This window comes from Thermobia domestica, chromosome 5 (genome assembly GCF_964235325.1).
Source record: "Thermobia domestica chromosome 5, izTheDome1.hap1.1, whole genome shotgun sequence".
In the NCBI taxonomy this organism is placed as follows: domain Eukaryota; kingdom Metazoa; phylum Arthropoda; class Insecta; order Zygentoma; family Lepismatidae; genus Thermobia; species Thermobia domestica.
In genome coordinates, this window is record NC_137458.1 from 257,790,432 (window position 1) to 257,810,019 (window position 19,588).

At 31.7% G+C, this 19,588-nt stretch overlaps 1 protein-coding gene across 1 annotated transcript; it reads right to left on the reverse strand.

Moving 5' to 3' along the window:
• Positions 1 to 875: 875 nt before the first annotated feature.
• Positions 876 to 12,406, reverse strand: LOC145685496 (cuticle protein 8-like). Its single transcript, XM_081757894.1, has 4 exons — positions 12,326 to 12,406; positions 11,023 to 11,164; positions 5,495 to 5,571; positions 876 to 1,058 (listed from the first exon to the last, which is right to left on the reverse strand). The coding sequence occupies exons 1-4, from the start codon at positions 12,404 to 12,406 to the stop codon at positions 876 to 878; spliced, it is 483 nt and encodes a 160-aa protein (XP_081614020.1).
• Between the last annotated feature and the right edge of the window lie 7,182 nt (positions 12,407 to 19,588).

The following is a 19,588-nucleotide window of genomic DNA, read 5'->3' on the forward strand; positions in this document are numbered from 1 at the left end:
AGAAAGGGTTTTTGGTTAGAACTGAAAAGCAAGAAAAGGTAAAACCGAAGATTGAGATATCTATAGAGTAATGCAGGTGTGTCAATTAGAAGTTTAAAAATTTGAAAAATATTGAGAGATTTACCATTAAAATCTGAGATCTTTATATAATTAAAATTTGTTAAAAATGAAGGGAGGAACTTCACTGACTATTAGATATGAACTTTCTGAAGCATATACATAAACTGTAGCATTTAGATTTTATTTCATAATGTGTCTGATGGATGAAATGATACATTGCTGAAACTGTAACGCAATAATGTATTAAAAGTGATTTCTTTTGATCGAAATTTTGTTTCCAATTTATGTGAATATGTGTTAGACGTGTGTTGCCTGACTTCCTTTCTTGTAACAAACAAGATAAATATTGAATCTCTTAAAGCGCGCATACGTTTCTAACGAACTCTGTATATACCGATGCTACTAGATTCACAAGGATTCACCAGAACTAATTCGAGACTTTAATCTACGATTTTCTTGTGGATTAAATCGTTCAGGATACATAATTTTGAAAAAATAAATTGAATCGTTTTGCCAAACCATTGGGGGACCAAGAGGGTAACTTATAATTTGCAGAAGTAAACTAAGCATAGGAAAACGCTTTATGCATTAAGCATTGTGCTTCTTCAAAATAGATCAATTAATAGTAAACATTCCGCAACGCTTAATTGAAGGGTAGCTTTAAATGAAAAGAGTTACATTAATTGAATATTAATATTGTCAAAAATCAATAAAAGATTTTTAAAAAATTGTAAAATTAACTAATCAAATAAGTTATGCAATTTCTTTATTCTGCAACTTCAATTCCATATAACACACTAATATCGTATCAAATTTTAACCAAGATAATCTCCAATGAGACCAGTGGCTCCGTATCTCTGGTATCTGAAGCTGCCGTTAGGATCAGCGATGCTGTACTGTCCTGCAACAAATGGACCGCTTCGAACCTCAGTTTGTTGCTTTCGGTCTCCAGTCAAATAATCCCCTACATTGTAGCCAAACTGATATTGAGGGTAGGACTAAAAATAGATAAATAAGAATAGATAAATAGGAATAGAAAGAATAGATAAATATATTTAATAGGTATATTAAATGGTATATTATTATTGATAACATGGGGCCCATTCTATCTAAGAGTCCTCGACGGCAGTCTCAAATTCTGTCATTTCTTATAGAAAACTCTTTCAATTTTAATGTTATTCAATGATTGATATTTAACCCTACAGTGGATTTCACTGTCACATCATGCAGCATTAGCTAAAGTGAGTGTTTTTTAACAATATTGTGCGAATTATGTATATTTTAAACAATTTCCAGTAGCTGCTTTAAACCTAGATCTATTTTCCCAGAAATTCTGTAATTTCAATGATGCTTTCCGTGTCACTGTGTTTTCTTGCTGAAGTAACGAACATGTAATTAAGGCAATGGTTTTAATCATTTAATATTTTAGCAAATTTATTATGTTATACACGTTTTGGGTAACTAAGACTTCTTTTTATTTTCAAGCCTACTTATTTGGATTATTTTATGAAACGATATTTATAGAAATGTAGTCATACATTCCTTACTTCTTCAAAACGAATTTGGGTCACAAATAAATTCAATATTACTTAAGTTTAAATCTGATTATTAAACATTAACATTATAAGATAAATATACTTTACGAAGTACGGGACAAAATTGACATATAGTTTTTTTTAAAAAAAATCAATCAATTAAAATTCAAGATTCTTTTGTATTTTACCATAATCATAATGCTTGTAATTTTCAACATACGTGTTTAAAAAAGCATAGAGTCAAACGTGAAATAGGTATACACAACAAAAATGTTTTCACTCCTTGAAACCCAACAGGAAGTTCCATAATTATTTTTCTTTTAAAAATTGATAACATGTTCATTGTAATTAAAATTCGTTGATACTGAAGAGTGGAACAAAATGTTCATACCTAGGTACATCCTTTGAAAATAGGAAAAAAAATCCTATAGGACAGCGGTTGTGAAGTGTTAAACAGTTCGTGTTTAGTGCAGGGGATCCCTTGTTCGTTCCTAGACTATGTTAGCTTGTGCTGAACAACATCGTAACTCTAGACTTTTCCTAGAAATTATCCTGTTCTCTTCCACGTTTCCATTTCCTCTATTCAATTCACGTTTATTCGCGTTCAATAATTATCTCTCTTTTTTTAGCTAACATGTTATAAGCATAGCGTGTAAAACTGAAAAATTTTAACCCATTTCTTACTTTAGAAATAATAACTCCTTAGTACAAAAAAGTCAACGCAAAACTAATAATTTGTCTCTTTATTCACAATAAAGTTAGAGGATTCAAATAACAATAAATAATACTACAGCTATTGATTTTCTTATACTGTTTTGTGCGTTCAGAACCTTGTTCCGTATATATATATATATATATATATATATATATATATATATATATATATATATATATATATATATTGTTAATAATAATTATATTATTATTAATGTTATTGTTATTATTGGTAGAAGTAGTAGTAATTGTGTGCGGCGGTAATTTTGTTTTTCTCGATTTCAGCGACAACCCAGACGAGAATAGATCTCCAGTTTATTACGAAATAGTATACTGTTTCTGTTGTAAATTAAATTAAAACACTTTACATTATATGTTGTGAAACCAAAAATCGTAACTGTCACATGATGTACGTAAACTAGCTAATCAATTCTTCCCCAGGACTGTTGGACCAGAACAATTATTGTACTCGTCAAAATTTACAGAGGTGAAGTGTTGTACTCGCATAAAGTTGAAATGTTGTATAACGAGAACGAATTACTTACGTAGAAGCTGTGAGCACCAAGTCCGTATCCATCTAGACCATACCCACCAAGACCATACCCACCAAGACCATATCCACTATATCCTTCCTTCCAAGAAACCTACGGCAGAAGTGGCTGCGACAAAAGCAGCAAGCAAAACGATAACCTGTTAATGAGGAATACATGATAACCTGTTAATGAGGAATACATGATAATACAGACTATACACTTTCATGACAAAACCTATTTAACTTGGAACAGTAAAGTGATTATTGATCCTTATGAAAACGAAATCTTGAAAACGTTTTAACAATGTCCTGCACTATCTTTACAACGTTTGGTAAGATATTACAATATATAAGGTAACAATATAAATTACAATTCAATACATTCCAAAATCAATTAACATTTTATTTTGGGAAATAGTGACAGCATCAATTTTATTGTGAAAGTATATATAAATGTATGTGAAGTTATTTAACACTTGAAAAGATTTCTTGTTTCCTTTCGTAAATGAAAGTATTTCTTTTCTGTAATCTAGATCGAATAAGCTCGAATAATTAACTACTTATTTGAATATTTCCAATAAAAGTATAGCTTATAAATAATGGTTAGTAACTATTTTATTGGAAATCGTTAATATTTGTGGAACATGTTCACAGATTCTTGTGAATCTTCGTATGGAGAAAAGAAAATCTTTATTTGTACTGAATTGCACCCCTAACTTGTAAACAAAAATACTTAACCAAAATTACGATAAAAAATTAACTGGAGAAGTATCTTGCCCTTATGTTAGAGATAAAATTGAAGGATTATGATCAAAATTGAAGATTGTGAAAGTTCTCTACAAACATTAATTCGTAGTGAAATAAACAAAATGGTAGTTTGGTTTAGTTAACAACTAAATAAATTAGTTTTGCGTGTTGAATTACAACGAAGTCGGAGTTGGATGGTTAATTGTCCATATCGTGTTTTATTTCTTCAGTGTGGATTATGCAAGTTAAGTTTGTACTTTCCTTTATGAATATAACACATTATTATACAGCAAATTGATGTAATCTTACAGCAATAACATTACATGTAAAAGATAACTAAAAAGCAAAATATTTCCTTTTTTCTCCGCTGCTTACAAAATTATATTGATATGGAGCTGAATTATTTTCTTCATTTTCGATACGACAGTTGAGTACACTTTAAATTTTATCTTACTTCTACTTCATCTAATTATTCAAATGTTCAAATTCTAGGTGTGAAAAGCTTTTTCTTATTGTAACCTATTATAATGATACTTGAACCTATTACATGTAATTCTGATATTAGAATGCCTATTATTATACACTGCTTTCACGTTGTTCCTATTCTCTTCGCCTTTCTTGGATTTAGAACAAAAGGTACAAGAGACGATTACTAAACTATGAATGTAACTTAACTGGTAAAAAAAAAAAAGACTAAGAGTTTAAGAAAATCAATCAGCCTATTTATGTTATGGAAGGAGTTATCAGTACATTGAAAGTAACCTTCCTTTCGATACTTTCCTTGATTGGATTCAAATACTATTTTCTCTCAAGTAGTTCCCAATTTTCATAACTATACACCAAGAAAAATTAGGTTAAAATAAGAGATTACATTTTGGTAAAGTAGAAGGAATTTTCTATATCTAGTAACTTAACAAGTTTTAATGTATGCAAAACTGATGTAAAATCCAGAATAGCTTATGAAAAGATAGCATTCGAAAATAAACATGAAGCTTCTAGCAAAAGCATTGACGTACAAATAAAGAAAAGGCTTATGGAAGTTTGTGTATGGATGCCCCTTGTAAGAATGTGAGGCATGGACTCTAATAAAAGAGGAAAACAGGAAATGGATACTTTTGAACTGACATAGAAGGATGCGGTAAATTAGATATATTGATAAAGTATCAAACGATTGATTATTGAAATGGTATGAGAAAAAATAGTATAGTGAAGAATATTAGGAAAACAAGAAATATGATTGTCATGATGATTCAACTAGCTATCATTGGAGTAATTAGTACCTAGATTCACGTGGGAACCGATAAATAAGTTTAGGAACAAATAATTACAAGTTTCTCCCAATTTATAATCTCAGAATATTTGAAGACATAAGCATAATAGCAATGATGAAAACGAAAGCTTAAAAGCAATAATACATTATTACAATAAATATATCATGATGCCGCGTTTTGTAACAAGTTGAATGCTGTATGAAATCATTGACATAAAGTTCTTTGTAACTGTACTTGATTTTTTCATGCTTGCTTTTTTCCGTTATAAGCTGAAGATCCCTTAAATTATTCAATAGACGCAGCTAACAACAGAAAAGAATTACTACCACACTTATTCTTTGTTCCAATTTTATACCTCAAACATTTGTTTCATACTCCGATAAAATGCTGCTCTCGTGATCTTCGTTCTTTTAATATTGTTGTTTACAATACATACAGGGTGGCCAAAAAGTAGGTGTACAGTCCCATACTGATCGGCTCATGACATTTTATATCATTTACTTATTATTATCTATACACGTATTAACTTAGTTTCTTCATTGCTTGTTCTTAATTTCTTTTCACTTATATTTGTAACTTAAGCTCGGGACAAATCAAAGCAAATAAATTTACCTTAGTAAATTAAAATGTCACACCTGATCGATGTTGATCTGTATACCTACTGTTGGGCCACTGTATAAATTTCGAAACATATAAATAGCTGCCAACAAAGCTACAACGTAATAACAATAAAAATTGTTGCTTTCACCCAAAACAATTTCTTATCAATCTATCCGTAAACATAACAACTTCCCAAGCTCAGCATCCTTATATCAAATAACTGCTAATTCTGTTTCAAATGTGTTATGTAGTTTTGTTAATGAAATATGAAGCACCACACTCGAGGTTTTATACATATGCTTGCACATTCATTTTACATCACATACTAAAAACACTTCGGATTAAACTTTGAATTAAAGCTAGTCTCTTTGATTTTTCGTTACAGTTTAAACTTATAGCTTAAATTTCACGCACTTAGATACTAACTATATATTTTCAATTTTGTGAAACTGTTCAATAACACTAAACTGTCCATTGAAAGAACAGATACTGAATGGAACATTAAATAATTTATCATTCCCAATGTTGTTCAAACTTCTCAATTAGTTTTATACTTTATTTACGATAATGGTTTTCATTCTGATATATCTCTTTGCAGAGTATGATACTATTATACTTAACCATTATGTTTATTTTCCTTATATAAGAATGTATTTTTCTTCCTTCAAGTTTCTTCCGTTGAAAGCTGATTTTCTTTCCTCTTCTACTATTAATACTAATTTTAATTAAAACGTGTAGAAAACTGGTTATGACAAGAGATGCAGGAAACAAATCTTTAGTATGTAAGCGATGTATCTACCTGGAATTTCTAGATAAAAATCATTTTTTAATAGTAGCTATATTTCACGCTAAAGTAGAATTAATTAATTCAACTGCACTAAAATATCTCTATTTCTGCTAACAAGATACAGTAATTTTTCTTGAACATCTAAACCTTATGCAAATTAAATACGACGTCAGTATAAATGCAAGTACTATGCAACCGTTGGTTGCTTTCCAAATTTTTAAATTAATTGTTTGTTTAACTTTTTTGCCTTTTTTTATCCTTTATCATATATCTTTCTGTATATCTAATGAGACAGTCTCTTCTCCAATACAACGGTATTCACTCATTTCTCAGCACTTTACTATCTGTAGTATGGTTCCTTACTAGAGATATGAGATATGCTAGACTAATAAGTAAGCCCACGTTAATATTACACTACATTTCATTTTCACATTAATTATTATCAATTAATTTATTTTGTAGATTTCTCCAAAGAAAGCGAATCATGCTTTCATCACACACGTTATTGTAACATTAACGTGAAACTGTTGTAAGCACTGAGCTCCTTTAGGCTGTTCGATAGTACGGCAACCGTGTGTTTATAGTTAGGTGTGTGTTGTTTGTTTATTTCATTTGGTTCTCTTTCCTATTTTTGTTACTGATTGTTCTTTTTTTCTCTAGTTGATTATTAACTTGAATGCGTTTTTGATATTTTAGTTACGTGTGTTGTCTTTCTTCATTTGATTCCATTTTAAGTTTTTTTTTTTTTTTTGTGATGCGAATTCAGTTATTCATTATTAGCTTGAATGTACCTTTTGATATATTCATTAGAAGAATTTTGTTTATTGGTATCATTTGGTTCGTCCTTTAGCTGCTCTGTCTATCTCTTATTTACTGTTTACTTCAATACGTTTTTTATCCTTATCCTTATCCCTTCCCTTATACCTTGTTTCAATTGTTTTCCTTTTTTACTTGTTTGGTGTTTTTACTTGATGGTTACTGATTTGAGTGGGCTTTCTGATATTTTAGATAGTTATTGTTTTTGTTTCTTTGTTTCATTTGTGCACTCCTCTTCTCTTTTCTGTCTCAAGACACAGAACAAAGTGTAGGTAATCGCGAAAAAGGACCGTATTCGAAATTTAACTGATTCACACGTTTCATGACCTCTAAATAAAGAAAAATAGATTTTTGGGCAATAGTTAGATTTTTATTTTTTTGTTCTTCCTCTGTATTAAGGATCCTTCCCATGAGGTTCAAAATAAAAATTTGAGGATCTTCAAACCAGACTTATAGAGAATTGATTGTGGTTTATATATATAAAACTTATTCTAATACTAAAATTTTGTACGTTGAAAATAACAGTTGAAACAGAGAAACCTATTGGAAGGCTTTCTTTCGACATCTTATTTTTATGAGGTAGTATTAACTTATTCCTTACCACTGTGATTTCGTTTCTGCCTAGGGTATAATATACTTAGATGGCCGCGGGAAAACATGCTTAATTGCCTTATTGCAAGAGTACTTTGATATCAATTTTACAAACTTGAATAAAATGTTTCTTTTCCTACTATGGTAGTAATCTCTCTGAATAATATGACTAAGGTTGTACTAGAAAAGATCAAAATATATGGAAATGCAATATATACACAAGTTTTTTCACTATTAAAGTTAAAAACACACATTACAAAACTTAATTAATAAATATATCATATTTACATTTACCATCTCTTCCATGTTCATATACTAAGAAAGTACAAACAGGCATAAAAATAGCCGTAGGTGGTTTTAAAAGAAAGACGAAGGACACGACTAATTTGAAGCTTACAACATATGTTAGTTTGCAATTTTAAACTTTGTTGGACTTATAAGTGAGAATGCATTTCTGCGAATTGAGAGGTAACACTAGCAGATATTCTGTGAATACGTATATTTAACGCATGTTCTGTGTTCTTTTCTAATTCCTTTATTTCATTGGTGCCCTTGCTCTAGGTTCCCAATGGATGGTTTTATTCGGTTTCTACGAAAGGAATGTCCACTTTGACGTATAAGTTGGTAACTGACCTCATTAACACAAAGAGTTCCACTAAGATTCAACGTCACAAACACGTCTAGAATACTTACTGGTATAGTCAGACAGTCAGGAGGCAATGTGTTGCTGAGCAGAAGTTGAAAAACTACCATATAGAACGGAAAATTGCATGAGACGTTTTTCTTGACTTCAAACTGGGTCTTTTCATGAAGCAAGCCTCCAAAACATTGATTTGAATTCTTGAACGCCCCAATCGTAGTCATTCATTTGTTTAATTTCCTTCGTGTGATACAACATTGCAACATTCCTGTGATACAACATTGCAATTCCCTAGTACATGGACCACCATTATATTCAAATACGCTCCTCAGGTATGACAAACAAGCGGATCCTTAGAAAAGTGTTAGCCGGACAAACATAGCAGAGTGGTTAAGCACATAACACCGTCGTTCAGCTGCTCCGTGCAATCAGTAAGTTGGAAATGTTAGACCTATAGGTTCTACGCCAGTTGATACATGCCAATAACAGTCGCCCTTTTAAAGTATGTTGTTTTCTAACTGTAAGTCGTAACCGGAAAATTTTCTGCAACACTTCGTCATTTCAGATGAAAAATATATATGTTATGACAACCACATACAGTCAGGAGTTAGTTGGATTCTAATCAACCTCTCAGATGATCTAAAGAATCGCCTTTTTACTCACAGAAACTGTTGTTGCTAGTGCGATGATCTATGATGGGATTGATCCATCCAGTCTGTGTCAGCCGAGGTGAAACCCTTTATGCAAATCGTTATTGAGCTGCTCTACATGAAATGTACCGCACCCTTCCAGCAATAGTCTCATGTTGCACAACACAACTCTCCCACATATCGCGCAAATAATGGTGAAGACTCTCCCTAAAATGTAGTATGAATCTTTTTCTCACCGACAGTATTCCACCGATGTATCTGTAACTGATTATCTCTTCTATGATCTACATATAACTAGTCATCTATATATAACTAGTTGAGAGAGAAGACATTTGCTATGGTCGGCAGTGCAACGTGGAGTTGATGACTTCTTTGCCTCGGAGAATTCGATCGTTGGCAGAGCAGATGGAATCTATCCTTGTTAACAAAGTGTTGTAGTATTCGTTCTTGTTCTTTTTATATGACACATCTGAACTTAACATTTCATTTGCAATAGCGTAATATTTTCACATAAAGACATGTTACACTTATCCAAGTAACGTTAAGGATACTAACTGGTAGTGGAGAAGGTACGACGTAAGCATTGCTTTTCGCTTTCTGATAGTATACCCCTAAACACCTATTGCGTTATACTCACTGTTCATATAGAGATGTTGAAGTTTTTAGGATCTTACTTTGTCTTTTCTATTACATACACAGTCTTCCATTGACATTAATATGATATTCTCAGAAATCACGGACACACAAAATATTGCAGATAGAACTACTGTCTAAAGTTTTATTATTATTATTAATATTATTATTATTATTAATAATAATAATAATAATAATAATAATAATAATAATAATAATAATAATAATAATAATAATAATAATAGTACTTCACAGATATTTTAGTAATACATCAAAATTAAGATTGAATCCAAGATAAATTTATTATTCTTTTCTTTTCTCTTCACTTCACTTCCCACACAACAGAAGAGCGCACGAATCCGAGCAAAAGGCATTGAACTCACTTTCAGCTTGTTTGAATTCTTAAAAAAAAAAATGTGTTGAAGATGCTGTTATTAGCATCTACATATCATTCTAAGTGATACTAAAGGACTGGATGTCAGGAGCCAATAAATTCGTGGTAGAAAAAGTGAGTTATGGAAGTTCGAACGGTGTAATCTGGTAAATTGGGCACCAAGAAAGAGAAAAATATCTAGTTATCTGTTTTCTCGTCTAGGTAACAAACACACTGGGATGAAACGTAGATTTTTGTGAGTTTGAAGCAACGTCATTGGTTTCTGAGTTCCTCTCGTACCACCCCCTTAATCAGTGCAATTAATTATCATCATCTTCTTTCTCATAGAAACAGCTCAAGACATAAAATTGAAAAATACATTAAAACTCTAATTGTACCAAAATATATTTGAATACTAGGCTAGATATATTCTTGCTATTAACATTAATAAACAAATGCTAAAAGGAATGCGTTATGAATTTACCTGTTACTTTTATTTCTTTCTCCAGTTGCGGCAGCTTAGTAGCTAATTTCTTTTTGTCTAATGGCTACCACGAGTGCCTTTGTTGCACGTTATACAGGTAGAAGAATTTACTGTGGAAGAACCACTGGAATTTTAACTCTTCTGTTTTTTATGTGTTCGACTCCTTATTGTTTCCGGTAGTTTCGAACATTTCAAAAACACATTTTTTATTTGTAACTGCAAATCATCACCACTAAATTTTGAAAAAAATCCGCTCCTTCAAAAATATGTGGCATATGCACTTTTGGCCAGATACCTACTTAAATGAGTAAATAAGTGTCATCCGGAGTTAGTTCTAACTATATATAAAAAAGTCATTTCTATTCACATATTAATTTGGGACGTGTACATTCTGATACAGTGCAGAAACCTATATAGGTCAAATATCAAAAGTAATACTCATTTTTTTGCAGTATATTTTTGGAAATAAGTAACTAGATAAGTTGTGCAAATTTCCTTAATGTATCAATTTAATCACATACTGTTAACAAAATAATACCATATCAAATTTCAACCAAGGTATCCTCCGATGAGACCAGTCGTTCCGTACCTCTGATATCTGATGCTGCGTTAGGATCAATGATGCTGTACTGTCCTGCAACAAGTGGACCGCTTCGAACTTCAGTCTGTTGTTTACGATCTCCAGTCAAGTAATCACCTACAGTGTAGCCAAACTGGTATTGAGGGTAGGACTGAAACAATAAATAAATATTGTTTATAATTAATTAAGTAAGTAACTGACTCTATGGCCTATGGAACAGAAGGTTCAATGCCTCATTCACAAAAGCTCTCCACTGACTTCTTATAATTAGTATTATAAAATTTTTGTAGTATATTGATAACAGGGGACTATTCCGTACAAAGGTCTTCCACACATTCCTCTCAAAATTCTACTGCTGACATAGATTAAGTTATCCACAAAGAATGAGTTTCACTTTTAATTTTATCCAATGGTTATGATACTAAAGTCATTCGTCTCCTGCCCCAACAGGAACATTAGTAAAGATGGATCTCTGCTCATTTTATATGAACTATACATATTTTACAAAAATTCTAATTACATTTTTAAATGTTTCACTTACTGTTTACCAAATCCTGCATAATTACAATGACGCATCTGTCGTCATATTATCTTGTGAGTACTCTTACTAATAATCCCACTTTTTGCCCCAATCTTTCTGTATCCAGTTATGTTGAAGAAGTGAGTAGATAATTAAGGCAAAATATTATACTTTATTTTTACTATGTTCTTATCAAAGTTCAGTACATATCCATTCTTTACTTTCAAGTCAATTTACCTGGCGATTTCTTTTCTTGGAAATGATCAGGCATTTAAATTTGCGAAGGTACGGATTTTTCTCCAAGTCTACTTAAATGGCCCTTTCCCTTCTATAATAAATTTACACGAAATTATATTATTAAATATTAAAATTATATTAATTAAAATGTATTTTCACAAAGCAAAGTACATGCTTGTAGCGGAAATAAATGATATCATATAATTAAAATTGTAGTTCTATTAAAAGAAACCAGAAAAATAACTCTACATTTAAAAATAATATCCCAGATGTTGGACAGCGTTAAACTAAGTATTTGTTTCTGTGAAATAATAATAGAGTCAGCTAATAATACATTATGTGATTTCAATAGTATATCTCTTATATGTAGTTAGTACCGTATAGCGTAGTCGTTAATGCTCTCTCCTTCGGTGTGAGTGGTTCCGAGTTCGATTCCCAGCGGGGACACTCGGTTGAAAAATTGTAAAAAGGTTTTTCAGGCTAGTCATTCTGAATGCGGATTTCATGGGTTTTTCTCATTCATATCATGCAGATGCAGGGTGGTAAATAACATACAGGTCCCAGACTGCTTCCTTCCTTTCCCAATCGTTTCTGCCCTCCCTTTACCCGGATAGTATACTCGTCGAAGGACAACATCCTTCATACGTGACGGGCTAACATGAAAATATATGCCGATAGACAAGAAATCTAAATCTTAAATTCTAACGTGCAGTTCACCATTACAGAATTATTTTCAATAAACAGTAAAATAAGTACTAGGTAATCATAGTACACGTGGTTTGTACATCTTGAAAGTTAAGAGAAAGGTCCATATTCATAAAGAAAATAATTCCTAATTCGAATATCTCTTAATAATCTACATCACATTTATGATAATTGAAATTATTTGTAATTCAACATTTGTCAAACTCCATCTAACAATTGCAATTGATAAAATTATATGTTACAATGTGGCTCTGTGGAACAGAAAAGTAATTGGTTCGTTCACAGTTCATGTGAGTTTGAGATGGAAAACCTGGTGTCGAGTTTCCTCAGGTTCTTCCTGTTCCTCCCACATTTGCATTTTCTTTATCCTTCAATATTGCACTGTCTCTGTTTTCAACAATTAATCAATTTGGTCTGAAAAATAACACAGATTCCCTGTTGGCAGGTGGCACTTAATTCCTTAATACTTATAGTAATAGTACATTGTTAGTAGTAGCCATTGTGTAGCGACGGTAATTTGTTTTTCTTGGTATGAATAAAGTCTACGTCCATCAACAATCCAAAGAATTGAAAATTGATCCTCTATTAAAAGATACTAATTTTTTGTTCTGGAAAGAGATATCAAAATTTTAGTAATCTAATATGATGTAAGTAAATTACCCATTCAGCTCTCCATGACAATTATTAGACCTACACAATTATTTTACTCATCAAAGTTTTAAAGATCAAGTATAAATGTAGAATGAAAACAATTTGAATACGAATACTTACCTAGTAGTTATAAGCACCTAGTCCGTATCCTCCAAGACCATATCCACCAAGGCCATATCCTCCCAACACACCAACCGCAGAAGTGACAGCCACAAAAGCAGCGAGCAAAACGAAGACCTGTTAATGTGGAAATTATACAATAATAGAGAATATACACTTTAACGCTAAAAGTTAATTTAATTTGCAATAGTATGGTGGATGTTGCTCATATGAGAACACAAAATTCTAAGAAATTTGGAATAAAATCCTGTACTATGTTTATAAAGTTGAGTAATATATTATATGTATAAGAAAAAACAGAAAACACTAAATTAGAAGTTTATACGTTCCAAAATTCATTAATATTTTTGGAAAACTCTGATAATCATTAAAATGGGGAGCAAAAATATTATATTCCATGTGATTTACCGTATAAAAAGGGTTTTTATGTAATGTCTGCAGATGAGAGCTATTTCTTCTTTGTAACCTGGTTCGAATAAGCTTGAATAGTTGAATTATTTATTTTGAACATTGCAATTAAATTGTACTTTGTAAGTAATGGTTTCGGACTACTTTATTCTATATAGTAAACATCTGAGCCTATTATATCCAATTTCCAGTCAAGTATTGAGTATGAGTAGTTTTAGAAGTCTTTAAATGTAGTGTATTGCACTTCGAATTTTTTAAAAAAACTATTTGACAAAGACTACTATTAAGAAAGAACTGAAGTTGTGTCTTGTCTATTGGCAAGGATAAAATAGAACAAAATTGAAGATTGTTAAAGATCTCAACAAGCATTAATTCATAGTGAAGTAAAGGAGGCAGTAGTTTAGTTCACTCAACAAGTAAATATTTTAAATTAGTTTAGCATGTTGAATTATATTAGAGTAAAGTTAGATGATTAATCGCACATACCCTGTTCATTTCTTCAGTGCCGATTAGATCTCAAGTAGTGGCAAACCACACGAGATCTTCGGATTAAATTTTGTAAAAATAGTTGATAGTTTGACAAAGATGGAACTGTTCTGAAATGATTTATTATATTATGTCTAACTGCTTTTTAGTTCAAACTTAAAGCTTAAATTTCACGTACTTAGATGGTAAGTACGGCATTGCAATCTTGTCTAAACACTTCAATAATGCGAAAATAACCATTAAAATAATATATACGAAATAAAATATTATGTAATTTATCAATGCCAATATTACTGCGAACACTTCAATTAGTAGTTAGTGTACCTACGGCAATAGTTTTCATTCTGATGTATTCTTTTGCTACCTAGGATATTACTGTACTTAAGCACTATGTTTGTTCTCCTTATATATGGTTGTGTGATTTGAAAGCATCCTTCAGCCATTGCATTTCTTTTGTTTAAATCCGATTTCTTTTCCTTTTCTGCTATTAGTACTAATCTTAATAAAAGGACGTGTGGAAAACACTTTATGACAGAATATTCATTAAAGAAATTTTAATTCTTCAGCGAAGTTTCTCAGAAATTATTTAACAAGAAATCCTTCATACACTTATGGCTACATTTCGCGACGAAAGTAGACATAATTAATTTAATTGCCACAAAATATCTTCCTTTATGCCTATGAGATACAGTAATTGTAATTCAACATCTAAACCTTATGCAAATTAAATACGATATCATTATCATCAATCCAAATGTTATGTCATGATGGCTTGCCTTTCAATTTTGGATTTTTTTTCTTAGGTTTACCCTTCAGCATACCTCTTACTACGTTTCTAATAAGTCAATTTCCTCTACAATGCAACGAAAATTGTTCATTCCTCTTCATGAATAATACGCTAGATTTGATTTCCATATTAACCAATAGTGATTTATTTATTTTGTATATTACTGTAAACAAAAAGCTACAAGTGTTTCTATCACACTTGTCTATGTTTACTATAAGTATTATTGTGGGACTCGAGCGGCATTATTCTCTTCAATGATACTGAAACCATTAGTTTATTTCAAATTCCTTCTTTGCCATTTTTACTTGATATCTTACTTGTGTAGCAAAATTGTCTTGACCTCTATTTTAATTTCACTCTATGCCTAGCGTTTGAATGTCATATCGCCTTTCATGATATATTTATCGACAATTTCTCACTAATTTTAGTATGTACTTCTTTATTTTATTTGATCCTCTTCGTTGGTCTTGTAGATAGAGCGAGCCTTTGGTTCAAGAGGCTCCAGGATTAATTCCAGTTTTAAGAACACTGAACTAATTCCAGTGGTCTATATCACGCTTTCAACTGTATACCTAGTATTATTCATATCACCGATAACAGCAAACTAAATATAAATCAATCAATTAGTTATCAATCCACTTGGTTAGTACTTATTTATATTCCTATATTGGGTTTCATCCGTTGATTATTGATTTATATGTGTTTTCTGATATTTTAATTTTTCTTTGTTATATTTCGTTGTTAGATTTGGTTTTAGTTATGTTAATAACATTGTTTTATTTCTTTGTTGTATTTGGTTTGATTTCGTAAATTGCGTGATGTGGTTTCAGTTGTTGATTATTTATTTCTATGTACTTTCTAATAGTTTCATTAGGTACGTTTTCTTTCATTTACTTTTTTCTGTAACCTCTTTTAATGTGCTTCAGCTTTTGGTTATCGACTTGGATGAGCTTTTTATATGTGCATATATACATTTTAGATAGATGTGTTTGGTTCCTTTCCTTCGTCCTGTTTTCAGTTTAACTGTTCATGGTATGGATTTACTAGTTGATTATTGACTTGGATAAATTTTCTGGTATTTTAATTATATTCGTTCATTTCCTTGGTTTCAGTTGGGTTGTTATTTGTTGTTTGTTTTCTCTTGTTAATCATTAACTTGAATTGTTTCTGATATTTTTATTATATGTGTTGAGTTCGTTTATTTCGTTACTCCTTTAAGCTGTGATGTTGATTCAGTTGTTTATTATTAGTTTGCGTGTAGTGTTTGATATATTCATTAAATAATCTTTCTTTCTTTGTACCTTTCGATTCGCTCTTAACTAGTTGTGTGATCTATCAGTTATTTATTGTTGACTGAAATGTGTTTTCTAATATTTAATTAAATGTGTTTGTTTCTTTGTTTTAAATGCTCTCTTTTTAACTTGTTTGGTGTGGTGTGAGTTAACGATTATAGGCTTCTAAGTGTTTTCTGATTTTTTGTAGTTGTTTTAGTTCCTTTGTATCATTTTGTGCTCCTGTTTGTTCTTTCGAGAGACAAAATGGTAAAAGAACGTATAATTGTCATGTAAAAGCAATTGAATTTCAGATTTCAAAGCATTTACACGTGTTATGATCCCTAAACGACGAAAAAATCTATTTTTGAATCTCCTTTAACCATGTTATGTTTCGTCTGTCCCCAGCAATGGGATCACTAACCTTGAAGTCGAAAATTCAAATTTGCGATTTTCTCGAAAAATCATCTTCTAAGAATTAATCTGGATTCCTATAAATGAAACGTGTTGTAACATTGTTTTTGTTTTCAATTGAAATTAATTTGATATTTAGTTTACGGTTTTCTATCAGCTTCTTACTCTCTTTAGCTAGTATTTACTTATTGCTTACTATTGTAATTTTTTACTTGCCTAATTTGCGGTATATAGATGCACTACGCCGCACTCAAGATCGCAGCGGATGAACATGTTAAAGTGCCCTGTGACAGGAGTGTGTGACATAAAAAAAATTTAAAAAATTAACGAAATGATTTTTCTCTACTACTCTGGTATGAATAATATGACTAAGGTTGTGAGAGGGGGACGTCAAGTTATAACGAAACATCATATATATGCATATGTTGTTCACTCTTTAAAATTAAAAATACCAATTTTTGAAACTTATTAATAAAAATACAATTCTTACTACATTTGGTGTATCTCTTATATTCTTATAGTGACAAAGTAAAAGCTAGGATAAAGAAGACAAGAACATAGATTGATAGGTGAAATTGAAAGAAAGGTGAAGAACGCAACTAATTTGAAGCCTACATTAAATGTTAGTGTAAAATTAGAAGGTTGTTTTTTCGATTTGGATACTAGCATGATTAGATTTTGTATTTGAAAGGCAACACTAGTCAGATATTATATTAATAACGTACTTTTGAGTCATAATGTATGCACTTTCCTACGTTCTTAGGATTCCAACTTCAAGTTCCCAGGAAATAATCGTTTTATTAGATTGGTTCGAATAAAATGTCCGCTTTGAATTTGCCCAAAAATCACAGCAGACGAGATAGGCATACAAACTAATGCCTTCGTTCGGCTGCCCCTTGCAATCGGTAAGGAGAAAAGGTTAGACCCGTGCTACATGAGTTGACATGGGACAGTAACAACCGCCTTCTGAAAGTGTGCAGTTCTTGGACTGTAAGAAGGAACGGGGAAAGTTTGTTACATCATATTGTCATTTCAAAATAAAAATTAAATTGTATGAGGATTGCAAACAGTCGCAAATTGGTTGATTTGCAATCAACGACTAGAATGGTTTCCTGAACCAGTTCTCTACCCACAAAAGGCATTGTTGCCAGCATTGAGACCCATGATGTTATTGGTTCATCCTGTCTTTCTCATGTATGGTGAAAAAATGTATGCAGATTATTATAATGCTAAACACCATGAAATGTTGCGCAAGCTTCCAGGAATTGTCTCATATTATACAGAATAGCTCTCCCAAATAATGGGGCAGGCTTCCTTTCCTAACCCACTGAACCCAAATATACTATATCTCACTCTTTATCCCTCCTTCGGCATCTTGATTTCTTGTTGGGAAGGAAAATCGTAGGTGAATATCTGGGGATGCAACGTACAGTTGAGAACATATTCGAATCCAATCGCTGGCTGTGCAATGACAAAAGATTGCAGATTTCAACTAGTTTTATTAATCAGATATTCTAGTTTTCACTTTTGTCCTTTGGAAATGACACATATGAAGCAGGTTTTTTCGCACCAACCTAATATTTTTTTTACATAAATATGTTAAAATTATACATATTACATTCTACACGAAGAATACTAACTGATAATGGTGAATGCACAACATATACGTTCCTATTCGTTTCCAGGTGTATAAAATACATTCCTATCGCTTTCTCCACAATACTTCAAAACTAATGATTAAATGCATGGAAGAGCATTTTTCCCTCTTTATTTCAAGTTCTTTCCCCACAGCAGGTAAGTACACAAGGTCACTCAAAGCCATTGAATTGAATTCTGACTAGTTGGATTAATGCCCTTTTAAATGATTTGTTTTGAAGATTATGTCATTCGCGACTAGATATCAATGTAAGAGACACTATATAACTGAGATGAGAGATTTTATGTATTTGAAGAAATGACATTGATTACAAAATTATGAATACCATACTCTAATAAATAGTGCCTCAAATTGAGCTGGATATATTGTCAAATCTATGTGCAGAATAAAAACCTCTAACTCTATGGCCTATGGAACCAGGAGGTTTGATAACCCGTTTACAAAAGCTCTCCACTGACTTCTACCCTTATCCAATTGGATCCAGTCTCAACTTTGTATTCCTATCTCTGCGAGATACATCTAGGCATTGTCTCCCATCTGCACCTAGGTCTTCCTAATGGTCGTTTTCCGATTGGTCCTCCATCAAGACTTTGAAAGCGTTTTTACTTTCTTCCATTCTAGCTACATGACCTGCCCACCTAAGGCCCCTAGACTTAATGACCCTAACAATGTTGGGTAAACCGTATATATTATGTAGTTCCTCGTTATGAAGTTTTCGCCATTCCCCATTCCCGTTCCTCTTGTGTCCGAATATTAGTATCTGGATCTTGTTCTCAAATAATTTCAGTTTATGTTCTTCCCTCAGAGTAAGCGACCATGTTTCGCAATCATACAGAACAACAGGCATGACTATCGTGTTATATATTTTCATCTTATAATTCCTCGACTGAGTTCGCGACGACAAGACATTTTGAACCGAATAGTAACAAGCATTCCCTGTTTTTATTCGACATTTAATTTCTTCATGAATATGATTTTCGTCTGTTAATATTGATCCTAGATATTTAAAAGTATTCAGTTTATTAAAAGTATTATTTAATATTTTAATGCATCCATAATTTGCCGTATTACGGTCCCGACGAACTTCCTTGTATTTATTTTTTGTCTGCATTTACTTCAAACCCCATATTCCTGTAAGCGTGTAATAAGGTCTCTGCGTTTCTTTCCATTGTTCTCTTATCATCCCCCATTAAATTTAGATCATCAGCGTATGCCGTAACCTGGTGAATACCTTTTAATTCTATGCCATGGTTGCTATCTTTGATTTTTCTTATAACATATTCCAGAACAAAGTTGAGTAATAATGTCGACAAGGCATC

Bases quoted from the DNA above. Each gene is read 5' to 3' on its own strand.
- LOC145685496 (XM_081757894.1), bottom strand. From the start codon at position 12,406: ATGTTGTCCTTCGACGAGTATACTATCCGGGTAAAGGGAGGGCAGAAA. The intron at 11,165-12,325 runs GTATGTTATTTA...TTATTGTTTCAG, and splicing joins AAGGAAGCAGTCTGGGACCT to TCCTACCCTCAATACCAGTT. The intron at 5,572-11,022 runs GTACGGAACGAC...ATTACGTTGTAG, and splicing joins CGCAGCATCAGATATCAGAG to CTTTGTTGGCAGCTATTTAT.